Consider the following 12,952-nt stretch of genomic DNA (forward strand, 5'->3'; position numbering starts at 1 on the left):
TACACCACTCGTCAGACCATTTACGCTTGGAATGCTGCTCCGGCTAGCTGGAGTGCCGGTAAGACCTACCAGAGCAAGGCTAATTTCTACTGATTTAGGTCATATTCAATACCGAAAAACGGGTTATTTGAATTAATTAACGGTTTTGCTACTTGTTCTTGAGGCAGATCAATCGAGAGATTGATAATTTCATAATTAATAACTCCCTTTGATTATATGATAGTCGTTAATTCTTGTATATTCATATTTGGTTGAGGAATAATTGTTGATTTTTGTGTGTGTATAATTTTGCTTGTGTTCTTCATTTTTATTTTAGCATCAAAATTATTGATGGGAATCCCACCATGGGATCATTTGTAATTTTTTATTTTTTTTTCTTCTGATAAGAAAATGACTTTGCTAATTCAAGTTCAGGAGTTACACAAAACATTAAAACGTCACCATTTTTTAAGTAGAAAAATATTGCTAAAACTTTATTGTATAGATGATGTATTACTTTTATTGTGCATTTCCTCTAATATAAACAATGAAATACTCTCTATCGCACCCTAATGATTTTTTCACCAATGTTTATATATAGACGTACACTTTACTCAAAACAATATCACGCCGCCTTTAGTTTCATACCCCAAAGACATTTATATAGCATAAAAATATGCAGATATAGTACTTTTCGTTGTTGAAGATGAAATATATATATGTATACTTAAAGATATTAATCAAACAAAAGCAAACCTGTCCCTTCAATCCAAAGCCTTCACCAAGCTCTCAAAAAAAGAAACTCATTTCTCATGATCGACTCTTCCTCTACACTTCTTCTTCTCATCTTCTCACCACAACACTCAAACGTGAATAACTCCACCAATATCGAAAATGGCAACAAGAACACTCTATTTTCCCTTTCTTCAACTAATAATAATCGTATTATTCCTATTCCTTCCCTCTCATCTCGAGTGTTCGACTTCTACTACTACTACTATTCAAGAAGCTCTCAACGAATCCTCAAGGCTTCTCGATCTCATCCTAAGAGACTACACTCTCAACTTCTTCAAGAACCAACATTACTCGATCAAGACCGGCGTTAACCAACGTGTTCATCTCCCATCTAACTACTCCGACATAAAACTTGACGCAGTTAGGTTCCGATGTGGGAGTCTCCGGCGATACGGAGCTCAAATTGAAGAGTTTCATATTGGCGTTGGAGCAATTCTTGAGCCGTGCGGTGAACGTCTTTTGGTTGTGAGACAAAGCTTGGGATCAAACTGGTCTGATATATATTACAAAAACTATGATCTCTCTGGTTATAGACTCGTGTCTCCGGTTCTAGGGCTCTTAGCTTATAACGCTTTAAACGACGTTGTTTTAGGGAATAATGTGAGCAGCTCGTATCAGATAAGTCTCCTCCTAGCCGATGCTAAAGAACCGTCCACGGTTGATTTCGGGAACGTATCTGGACCGTCGACGGTAGAGAGAACGTTTTTGGACAAGCCAATGTGCGCTACTTTCGAGCTCGACGGTAAAGTAACGTTTGCCGGAGAAGTGAAGCCGTTTGTGTGCGCCATTAAAACCAACGGACATTTTGGTTTAGTGGTGAAAGATGATCCAAAATCGAACGGTGGGGGAGAGAAAGAGATGAAGAAGGAGAAGATTGGACGGTGGAGAAAGGTTGTTGGTGGGCTTGTTGGGTCTGTGACGGTGGGGGTGGTGCTTTTAGGGATGGTGGTGGCAGCGGCGGTGGTGACGGCGAAGAAGAGGAGGAGAAGCGCAAAAAGGGAAGAAATGGAGAGAAAAGCTTATGAAGAAGAAGCTCTTAGAGTAGTGTCAATGGTGGGGCATTCTAGGGCTTTTGTTGCTTCTGCTACAAGGACTTCTCCGGGTTACATGGAACATGAATGTGTGCCTAATTAATTAATTATGTATACGTTTGTTTCCTTTTTTTGTGTGGATTTTTTACGTATTTTTTTTTTCTTTTGTAAAAAAAGGTTTAAATTTATTTAAATATATGTTGTTGGGAGTTTTGAGACGCACATAAATATTGCGTTGTGGACAAGTCACATACGGTGATGAATTAGATACTAAGTCACTGATAAACATTATATTACCTATACCTATGTTAAATGAGGCCTAAAGAGTTATAATTCTTGATGAACATATGTCCTCTGATCTAATGGTCGTTTTCTTTTCTTCTTTTTTTTTGAAGAGTCACTTTTTTTTTTTTGAATAAAATGTAAAATTTATTCGAAAAAACTTGTTTACATCAAAATGCAGCTAGTGTTTTAACGTGTGAGGTTTTAAACATTGCTAAGCTCTAAGGCAAAAATTTACTAAAACTGTGTGAACAAATTTACTAAAACTGTGTGAACAAGAGCTTTTTATCTTGAGCCTAGCCAGAGTGCCATACATCCTTGATAGCGGCCGCCGGTTTTGAAGAGTCACTTTGGAAACGTTAATACTTAATATTACACACGTAAAAAAAATTACGAACACGTACATGTGCACAAGTGTTTGGGCTGTGAGACCTGTACCCCGATGAGAATTTTTTCATATATGTCCAAACACAAAACATTATTTGGCCCATTCATAAGAAACAACTGAGTATGGGATCGTGACATCAGTGTCACTAATATTATCTCATTTTTTCTTTGATTAGTGGTCGCATTATTATAAGCTGAGAAGTAGTTTTCATAGGAAAAGGGACCACAAACTGTTTAAGATGTGAGATGTCTTAAATCTTAGGCTAAGAGAACGACAATTTTGTCCCTCTTTTATTTGTTTCGACCAACTCTGTCTCTGTCCCTCTTTTATTTTATTTCTTTCATTTTTCTATACAAGCGAATATTTTGATTTCATTGCGTAAAACAGAAGGGAATTTGTAAACAAACTACACAACAAAGGAGATAAATGGAAAATTAAACTTTCTCTCTCTTTTTTTCTTTTTTTTTTTGCATAGGAATCTGCAAAATCTTTTTATTCCACTTTCCCAACTGAGTGATGGACCAAAAAGAAATGAAAACAAAAGTGACCAAAAGAAAAAAATTGCGTTTTCTTTGGTAGGTCCGAAAGTAAAGATAAAACTGCCTTTAATATTTTCCCACTGAATCTGAAATTAGTTACATGAACGTTCATCATCATTCATCAACATCATATATAACAGGTGCCATTTCAATTTGATCTAAAAGTGTAGACTAGTAGTATTTCAAAATTACACAATTGCACAATGGAAAGTGAGCAATAGTCCAATTTTTAGCAAAACGCATATACACTTGTTTAGTTTTCCGATTTATTGGAGAATACTGTTATTGAGTTTCGTTTGCCGTCCAAAAAAAATAAATAAATAAGACTTTTAATTTATTTATTCCATTCGGTATCTTTTTTATCTCAAATCACACTCGATTATAACGAAGAAATATTTAGAAAACTTTGACACAAAAAAAGCAAAGAAAAAGAAACGAAATTTGAANTTGCTTCTGCTACAAGGACTTCTCCGGGTTACATGGAACATGAATGTGTGCCTAATTAATTAATTATGTATACGTTTGTTTCCTTTTTTTGTGTGGATTTTTTACGTATTTTTTTTTTCTTTTGTAAAAAAAGGTTTAAATTTATTTAAATATATGTTGTTGGGAGTTTTGAGACGCACATAAATATTGCGTTGTGGACAAGTCACATACGGTGATGAATTAGATACTAAGTCACTGATAAACATTATATTACCTATACCTATGTTAAATGAGGCCTAAAGAGTTATAATTCTTGATGAACATATGTCCTCTGATCTAATGGTCGTTTTCTTTTCTTCTTTTTTTTTGAAGAGTCACTTTTTTTTTTTTGAATAAAATGTAAAATTTATTCGAAAAAACTTGTTTACATCAAAATGCAGCTAGTGTTTTAACGTGTGAGGTTTTAAACATTGCTAAGCTCTAAGGCAAAAATTTACTAAAACTGTGTGAACAAATTTACTAAAACTGTGTGAACAAGAGCTTTTTATCTTGAGCCTAGCCAGAGTGCCATACATCCTTGATAGCGGCCGCCGGTTTTGAAGAGTCACTTTGGAAACGTTAATACTTAATATTACACACGTAAAAAAAATTACGAACACGTACATGTGCACAAGTGTTTGGGCTGTGAGACCTGTACCCCGATGAGAATTGTTTCATATATGTCCAAACACAAAACATTATTTGGCCCATTCATAAGAAACAACTGAGTATGGGATCGTGACATCAGTGTCACTAATATTATCTCATTTTTTCTTTGATTAGTGGTCGCATTATTATAAGCTGAGAAGTAGTTTTCATAGGAAAAGGGACCACAAACTGTTTAAGATGTGAGATGTCTTAAATCTTAGGCTAAGAGAACGACAATTTTGTCCCTCTTTTATTTGTTTCGACCAACTCTGTCTCTGTCCCTCTTTTATTTTATTTCTTTCATTTTTCTATACAAGCGAATATTTTGATTTCATTGCGTAAAACAGAAGGGAATTTGTAAACAAACTACACAACAAAGGAGATAAATGGAAAATTAAACTTTCTCTCTCTTTTTTTCTTTTTTTTTTTGCATAGGAATCTGCAAAATCTTTTTATTCCACTTTCCCAACTGAGTGATGGACCAAAAAGAAATGAAAACAAAAGTGACCAAAAGAAAAAAATTGCGTTTTCTTTGGTAGGTCCGAAAGTAAAGATAAAACTGCCTTTAATATTTTCCCACTGAATCTGAAATTAGTTACATGAACGTTCATCATCATTCATCAACATCATATATAACAGGTGCCATTTCAATTTGATCTAAAAGTGTAGACTAGTAGTATTTCAAAATTACACAATTGCACAATGGAAAGTGAGCAATAGTCCAATTTTTAGCAAAACGCATATACACTTGTTTAGTTTTCCGATTTATTGGAGAATACTGTTATTGAGTTTCGTTTGCCGTCCAAAAAAAATAAATAAATAAGACTTTTAATTTATTTATTCCATTCGGTATCTTTTTTATCTCAAATCACACTCGATTATAACGAAGAAATATTTAGAAAACTTTGACACAAAAAAAGCAAAGAAAAAGAAACGAAATTTGAAAAAAAAAACTGCTACTATGTTTGGTACTTTGGTTCCACAATATGCTGATATACCTTGACGTAAAGTTATGAAAAATTGCACGTTAATAACGTGCTTTACAAAAATTCATAAAATAGCTGTGTATGTATATGGATATCAAATGTAAAATGAAAAGCACTTTATTTTTTCTTGCCGTGACAATGATTTAAGACCTAATAAGTGATTCAACAACTTGAACTTAAAAATTAGTTGAAACTTTTGAAGAAGAATGAGGAAAAGAAAAAATATCTTCCCACCCTTAACGACAGGACCGGTAGACACACCTAATCCTCTAACACCCACTTAACAAATAGTAACACCTAATTAATAATATTATTTAATAGCATAACAAATATCATTGTCTATTCATTTAAAATATGAAATAAGCAATCATGTGATACAGCTTTGATGCAACATTTCTTAGTCACATAACCTTAAAACAGTAAAACTCAGATAGTCTAGTTCTGGATTAAGCAAATGCAATCGCAGTATTAATATATAGAAAAAGATTTATCAAAATTTTTTTCAGAGAACTTGGTTATGCAATTTGTTTTCAGATAACTTGGTTATCTTAAACTAAATCCATTAACTAAGACTAGTTATAAAGATAACAATCTCCATATAGAACAATCTACATACGTATGTGCGTTTGTTTTATTTTAGATTAATTTGAGTCTTTTCGCTAACATGTACATGACAAAACTATGTAACGATTATTGGTTACGTTATTATATTTTCTGTGTATATAGTTTGATCTGTAGAATAATTCTAGATTACGAAAGAAGAATTAGTTAGTGTTATTTCAGAATTATTTAAAAACGTAAATCGAAGTATGTTTCTGATAACTAGCGTTTGTCATAACTTTATGTATATATGTATATATATTTAGTTTTATTATTAATTTATAGACACTAATATTTTAGTGTCACTTAAAGTTTACTATACATTAGAAAATGATACCAAATTATAAATCTTTTGAAATACCAGTCCGGTGTCTATTTTTTGTTAATAAAAAATGTACTATGTATATATAAATAAGACAAAAAAAAAGTATATATTTTTAGAAGGAAAATAAAAGGAGTGACAAAATAGATAAAGGGGAAAGAAATCAAAACAGCTTTATAGTTTATATACGTTGGTTTTGTCTGATCATTCTCTCTCTCTCTCTCTCTCCATTTCTCTAATCATAGGAACCAAATCGGCTTCAAGATAATTAGGGTTTTCAGACAAAGAAACATATCTCTCACCCTGTTCTTGAGTCAAGAATATGCAAGAAGCGGCGCTAGGTATGATCGGAGCCACCGTAGGCGGAGATGGAGACGCCGCGGCCATGGCGGAGCAGAATAGACAGATGAAAGGTGAGATAGCTACACATCCGATGTATGAACAATTATTAGCCGCACACGTGGCGTGTCTCAGAGTAGCTACTCCGATCGATCAGCTTCCGATCATTGAAGCTCAGCTTTCTCAATCTCATCATCCTCTCCGTTCTTATGCTTCCACCGCCGTTGGATACTCACATCATCATCGTCACGAGCTCGACAATTTCTTGGTACGTTTGAATATAAAATAGTTAAACTTCTATTCAATAAATTTAATCTTGTTTGATTAACTAAATTTACTATATCTTGTTTCTTTTGAAATAATATTTAGTGGACTAACTATGAATGAAGTCATGTTCACTGCAAAATCTTGTTAAGTTTCAAACAAATTATACTTTTCAATGATTTTTTCGGATTAAAAAAAAAACAAGTTCGTCGTGAGTTTAAACGTCAAAGATGTAAAACATTATCATTTTTTTTAGTGGACTAATTATGAATGATATTAATTATATTTTAAGTAATTTTTATTCTTCAATTATTTTAGTGGTTTTCTTGTGTGAATTTTATCGGGTAAAGAAGTAATTGTGGTCAACTTCTTCCATGGGAATCTATGTATTTTCATACAATTTTGAAATGTATGGAAACACACACATAGACATTTGTATAAAATATATCTTTGTGTAAATATAGTTAGGTGCTAAATTCACATAGAGTGAGTCAATGTTAAAAGTCATTTTGTAAATTGAAATTATATTTAAACTTAGGTTGACCATGTTGGTTGACGCGATTGATTTCTTACTGCACCAAACTAAAATTTGCATTATAGTCGAATTGACATTGCAACCATAATTTTGGAATTAGCTTGCGAATTTCCCCTAAAAAGATTCGACTTCATTTAAATTTATTTAAATAATTAGGTAGAAAATAGGACTATATAATGATCGAACTAACCGCTCAAAAACACACCACACCAGAAGCACATATTTATGTGGTGTATACACATATGAGGAAATGTTAATTAAATTTTAAATGAATTTGAATAATTAATTATTTAAAATGTGAGGGTATAAAATATAATAATAATAATAAATTAATTTGGAAACAGGCACAATATGTAATGGTGTTGTGTAGCTTCAAAGAACAGCTGCAACAGCACGTGAGGGTTCATGCCGTCGAAGCTGTTATGGCTTGCCGTGAAATTGAGAACAACCTTCACTCTCTTACAGGTTCTTTCTTGCTTTTTGATTTTTTTGTTTTGTTTTTAAACGTATCTTCATGATAATAATATAAACACCTCATAGATTTAGAATGTACTCTACTCGGAATTAGAAAGTACTACAAGATATAACTATAATTCTTTTAAAAAAATATGTTAAAATTAAGAGATTTTTAAAATAAAATAGATGTCGGCATCTAAAGATTCTCGTTGATCATACCAGATATGAACAACTAGGAAATATATTAAATGTAATGTGTTGGGACTTGGGAGATGATGATGGAAAATATATTATATTCTTACACTAAATAAAAACAAGATATGGAACTCCACGTAAAACGTAGGATTAATATACATTGATGCGGATTTGTAATGTAAAGGGTCTTTCGGGGTCTATTCTACGTTTGGGCTTGGGATCGATCCGTGTAGATCTTGTAGTTTTGGAGTAACAACATTATGTGAAACTTTGTCTATTCCCTCCCGTAGGAGCAACGTTAGGAGAAGGGTCTGGTGCGACGATGTCAGAGGACGAGGACGATCTTCAGATGGACTTCTCGTCGGATAACTCGGGCGTTGATTTTAGCGGTGGTCACGATATGACGGGATTTGGTCCGTTGCTACCGACTGAATCGGAAAGATCTCTTATGGAAAGAGTGAGACAAGAACTTAAACTCGAACTCAAACAGGTAAACTAAAATGTTTATGAGTTAATAAAAAAAAGGTTAATGTAATGACATGAGTTAATAAAAAAAACGTTCATGTTACTATTTATTTTCTTGTAATGACATTTGTTTTATTTTTCGGGTAAGGGTTTCAAATCGAGAATCGAAGATGTAAGAGAAGAGATAATGAGGAAAAGAAGGGCTGGGAAACTGCCAGGAGACACAACCACTGTCTTGAAAAACTGGTGGCAACAACATTGCAAGTGGCCTTACCCTACTGTGAGTACCTTCCTTTTATAATTTTACGAAGCATCAAACATATTTGGGTCTACACTCAAATCCATGCAATTTTTTTTTGGTTTTGTTTTCCTTCTTAAAATGCTTAAATGTTTCAACACAAATCATAAAAAAGTATATCGAGATTGAGAATTGCAATTAATCATGTAATGAACAACCACAAAACTGTAATGTAAACAATATGTGATTTTGAACAGGAAGATGACAAGGCTAAATTGGTGGAGGAGACAGGGCTCCAGTTGAAGCAAATCAACAATTGGTTCATTAACCAACGCAAGAGGAATTGGCACAACAACTCTCACTCACTCACTTCCTTGAAGTCCAAGCGCAAACACTAATCTCTTCGATCTTTACTAATTACCTCTACATTTTCATACTAATTGCATTGCTCAATCATGCATGAGTACATACGTAATTCATGTTACTGATGATAATATCGAGGTGTGATCATTATAATATCTTGTAATTACTTTAGCTTTATCAAATTCCCCAACCACCATACGATTTGTGTTTTGAGTGATTGATTAGTACTACTATATTGTAAATTTGTAATCACAAATATATGTCGTATCCATATATTTTGGACCCGTGTGTGAACGAAGTCGTCCATAAAAAATTGTTACGTGTATGATTTTTAGTTTAAATTATTGGTATTCAAAGTCTCAAAAACTTAACAACGGATACTTTATAGTTCTTTTTATTTGATATCATCATGTGATTTGTGTGATGATGACTTAATATTTTCATGAAAACCCTTTAAACGAAAATGCTTTTTTTTTTTTGTCGGCAAAACCAAATGATTTTACAAACATAATTGTACCGATCTAGAAATAGATATGTATATTAAGGAAGGAATGGCATCAGGTGAACAAGAAAAAAAACTCTCGAGATTGAGAAATGGATCTTAGAAAAGGGACTACATGCCCCCATCATTTGTCCACTACGATTCAGACAGAAGATCTGACCTGTTTATAATATATAGTAATACATAACTTCCTGGCAAACCCCAAATAATGCATTATTAGTCATTTACTATAAAATTATAGTATACTAATCAATGGTTGACAAATAAAGTTCTACCGACTAGTTAGTTAGTTAATCGAATGAATTTAGGTGTTATATGTTTTCAATAACGTGTACTGATATATAAGGACTCGGGTTTTGTAAGAGTTTTATTATGTGGTTTGAAATATCAATGTTGTATATATATAGATTTAGATCTTTGGTTAAACACTTAAACCTCATTAGAATGTCAATTCAGTTACAATAATATAGAAACTTCTCAATTATATTCATGACCACCATATTTAATTGGTACTATTTTTTTCTAATTGGAATGTATCAAAATTTATTTAGATAATGCTATATATCAAAGGTTGTCAACTCGTTGACGATTCTATATATATTGCTAAGTTGGCCTTTTAATTTGTTCTTTCATACTATATTTTAAAATTTTAATTAAACTTAATTTAAATTAGAATCTTTTTAGTTTAGATTGTAATGGATTAAATAAATAAAATGCGCACCTCCAAGGCTCCAATGTAGTGGTAGTCGAATCTATTTGTGTTAATTAACAATTTCTCAATCCACCACACCACCTTCACAGATCTCTGTCTAAAATTCGGACAACACAATTAACTATTTTTTTAAAACACAAGACACTACAAACAATAATTTAAGGTAAATATTAATCGACTACCTCAATATTCAAAAAAATACGTCTACGCCCCCACATTTTCCAAGGGCAATAGAGATAACACACTAATCATTTAAATTCATGTTTTTTTTTTTTAACTTTTTTAAAAATAATATGATCTATGATGACTATGAGAACTAGGAAAATTAATGTTAAAAATATATATATGGATGGGATACGCAGTAGTACAATAAATATCAAAAATTGACCAAATAAAATGAAATTTAAAATTAGAACTAAGATATTATTTCAAAATTATTCAAAAAGAAATTTTTGGATGGTATATGACTAATTTGCTATGGTATTATTTAATAAGAAAGTATTGCACTAATATTTATAAAAAGGTGGTATAACAAATAAGTCCAAATATAGTGAAATTTTAAAAATGAAAAATTATTTTTGGTAACTTATTAATCTAAAATTAACAATTTCACTAAAATGTTTTTAAATCACCCAAATCAAATGGGTCATAAATATCAAATAAGAAAACTTGGGGTGGTTAAAAGCAAAAAAAAAAAAACTAAAAAGTTCATTGTCTCCCCGAAAAATTGGGATAAAACGAAGCAACACCCATCACCCAAAACATAAACGTCTCTCTCTCTCTCTCTCTCTCTCTCTCTATTTCTCTCTTCTCAGATCAGATCCATCACACACACATCTCTCTCTTTGTATCTCCCGTCCCGGCGACAAAAACCAAAAAAAATGGTTGTAGCAGACGCAAACGGATCATCATCAACAACCTCCTCATTCAACTTCCTAATCTACGGTCGAACCGGATGGATCGGTGGCTTACTCGGCAAGCTCTGCGAATCTCAAGGGATCTCATACACTTACGGCTCAGGCCGTCTCCAAGATCGTCAATCGATCGTCGCCGACATCGAATCGGTGAAACCTAGCCACGTCTTCAACGCCGCCGGAGTCACCGGTCGTCCTAATGTCGACTGGTGCGAATCTCACAAAGTCGAGACCATCCGTACGAATGTCGCCGGAACCCTAACCCTCGCCGATATCTGCAGAGATAAGGGACTCGTTCTTATCAACTACGCTACCGGTTGTATATTTGAGTATGATTCGGGTCATACTCTCGGGTCGGGTATCGGATTCAAGGAAGAGGATACTCCCAACTTCACCGGCTCTTTCTACTCTAAAACCAAAGCTATGGTAAGAGAAACTTTATTTATTTTGCATTTTCAATCCTTTTATTTATTAATTACTTCCGATTCTATCTCAAACTCTGAGATTTGTTAGATTAGATTTGTGAGATCTGATTTGCTGCTGAGTTTTGAAATGTTAGATTAGCTCTCAGAATGTTGCAGATCAAGTACGTGTTTTGATGTTGATGTTGGTGTTGGTGTGGTGGTAAAACAATGTATATATATATATATATATATAGGTGGAGGAGCTGCTCAAGAACTATGAGAACGTATGTACGCTAAGAGTGCGAATGCCCATCTCTTCGGATCTAACGAACCCGAGAAACTTCATCACGAAGATTGCTCGGTATGAGAAAGTTGTGGACATCCCTAACTCGATGACAATCCTCGACGAGCTCCTCCCGATATCGATCGAGATGGCTAAGAGGAACTTGACAGGGATCTACAACTTCACTAACCCGGGTGTAGTGAGTCACAACGAGATCTTGGAGATGTACAGAGACTACATTGACCCCAGTTTTACCTGGAAGAACTTCACTTTGGAGGAACAAGCTAAAGTGATTGTGGCTCCAAGGAGTAACAACGAGCTCGATGCGACTAAGTTGAAGACTGAGTTCCCTGAGTTGATGTCTATCAAAGAGTCTCTGATCAAGTTCGTGTTTGAGCCTAACAAGAAGACTGAAGTTAAAGCTTGATATGCTTATTAAAACAAAAAAAATGGGTTTTTGTAAGGTAAACAGTTCTAAACAAGGAAAAGAAGTATCCTTTTTGGATTTAGAGGCTGAAAAAAATTGTTGTGTTTTTTGTATTTTTATTTTTGTTTTCTTCTTCTCAATGTTGTTGTATTGTTAAAAATAAACCTTTTTGATTACAAATAAAAATGTACTATTTGCGTTATTTATTTCAGCTGTTTTTAATCTTTGTTGATTATTCACTAATTATCAATGTTCAAGAAAGCGATACGCGTTTACTAGGCGGTGATCCAACGCCCAACGCCTAGAACGCCTAATCGGAATTTAAGCGGTTTTAGGCGTTTACATTATAAACTAATATATATATATATATGATATTATATACATAATTATACAAAATATGTATAAGAATAATAAAAATATTAAATCAAAAACAAAACAATAGATAAAAACATTATTTCAATTCATTTTAAATAACATATTAAACATTTATAATTATGTTTATAGAAATAAATCTTATAAATTTTAAATTTGTGCAATTAAAATTTTAAAAATACATTAAAATAATGATACTACAATTTTAGGCGGTCAAAGCGGTTGTCTAGGCGGTGCTATAGCGCCTAGCGCCTAGACAGGGCGGAGGCAGACGCCTAGAATGCTTTTTCGAACACTGCTAATTATAGTAAATAAATATATATTAAGCTGTGTGGGTAAGTCCACGGCTCTACGCACTACCTTATCTCACGTAGCCGTTAATGGTCAGATGACAAACCCAATCAATTACAACATAACTTACTGATAATCTCACATAACCTTTCAAGAC

At 33.2% G+C, this 12,952-nt stretch overlaps 4 protein-coding genes across 5 annotated transcripts in view; all 4 read left to right on the top strand.

Annotated features, from left to right (window-relative positions):
• LOC104705194 (expansin-A18-like) overlaps positions 1-360 on the top strand; it is an 8,178-nt gene extending 7,818 nt beyond the window's left edge. Inside the window, exon 4 of the mRNA XM_019227211.1 lies at positions 317-360. Within this exon, the coding sequence (XP_019082756.1) occupies positions 317-360 (44 nt within the window). The remainder of the gene's footprint in view (positions 1-316) is intronic.
• LOC104703910 lies at positions 615-1,940 on the top strand. 2 transcript variants are annotated; one of them, XM_019227252.1, is made up of 2 exons: positions 615-876; positions 1,367-1,940. In XM_019227252.1, the coding sequence occupies exons 1-2, from the start codon at positions 792-794 to the stop codon at positions 1,906-1,908; spliced, it is 627 nt and encodes a 208-aa protein (XP_019082797.1). In that variant the 5' UTR covers positions 615-791; the 3' UTR covers positions 1,909-1,940. The 2 variants fall into 2 exon arrangements, with proteins under 2 accessions (XP_019082797.1, XP_010418302.1); XM_010420000.2 differs by having other exon boundaries at positions 621-1,940.
• LOC104703911 (homeobox protein knotted-1-like 7) lies at positions 6,213-9,215 on the top strand. The gene is made up of 5 exons (XM_010420001.2): positions 6,213-6,642; positions 7,518-7,638; positions 8,115-8,314; positions 8,438-8,569; positions 8,785-9,215. Exons 1-5 carry the CDS (start codon positions 6,358-6,360, stop codon positions 8,923-8,925), a joined length of 879 nt encoding a protein of 292 aa, XP_010418303.1. The 5' UTR covers positions 6,213-6,357; the 3' UTR covers positions 8,926-9,215.
• Positions 10,879-12,220, top strand: LOC104703912 (bifunctional dTDP-4-dehydrorhamnose 3,5-epimerase/dTDP-4-dehydrorhamnose reductase). Its single transcript, XM_010420002.2, has 2 exons — positions 10,879-11,444; positions 11,677-12,220. Exons 1-2 carry the CDS (start codon positions 10,986-10,988, stop codon positions 12,130-12,132), a joined length of 915 nt encoding a protein of 304 aa, XP_010418304.1. The 5' UTR covers positions 10,879-10,985; the 3' UTR covers positions 12,133-12,220.

This window comes from Camelina sativa, chromosome 7, assembly GCF_000633955.1.
Source record: "Camelina sativa cultivar DH55 chromosome 7, Cs, whole genome shotgun sequence".
NCBI classification, from domain to species: Eukaryota; Viridiplantae; Streptophyta; class Magnoliopsida; order Brassicales; family Brassicaceae; genus Camelina; species Camelina sativa.

Bases quoted from the DNA above. Each gene is read 5' to 3' on its own strand.
- LOC104703912 (XM_010420002.2), top strand. From the start codon at position 10,986: ATGGTTGTAGCAGACGCAAACGGATCATCATCAACAACCTCCTCATTC. The intron at 11,445-11,676 runs GTAAGAGAAACT...ATATATATATAG, and splicing joins ACTCTAAAACCAAAGCTATG to GTGGAGGAGCTGCTCAAGAA.
- LOC104703911 (XM_010420001.2), top strand. From the start codon at position 6,358: ATGCAAGAAGCGGCGCTAGGTATGATCGGAGCCACCGTAGGCGGAGAT. The intron at 7,639-8,114 runs GTTCTTTCTTGC...TCCCTCCCGTAG, and splicing joins CAACCTTCACTCTCTTACAG to GAGCAACGTTAGGAGAAGGG. The intron at 8,315-8,437 runs GTAAACTAAAAT...TTTTCGGGTAAG, and splicing joins TTAAACTCGAACTCAAACAG to GGTTTCAAATCGAGAATCGA.
- LOC104703910 (XM_010420000.2), top strand. From the start codon at position 874: ATGGCAACAAGAACACTCTATTTTCCCTTTCTTCAACTAATAATAATC.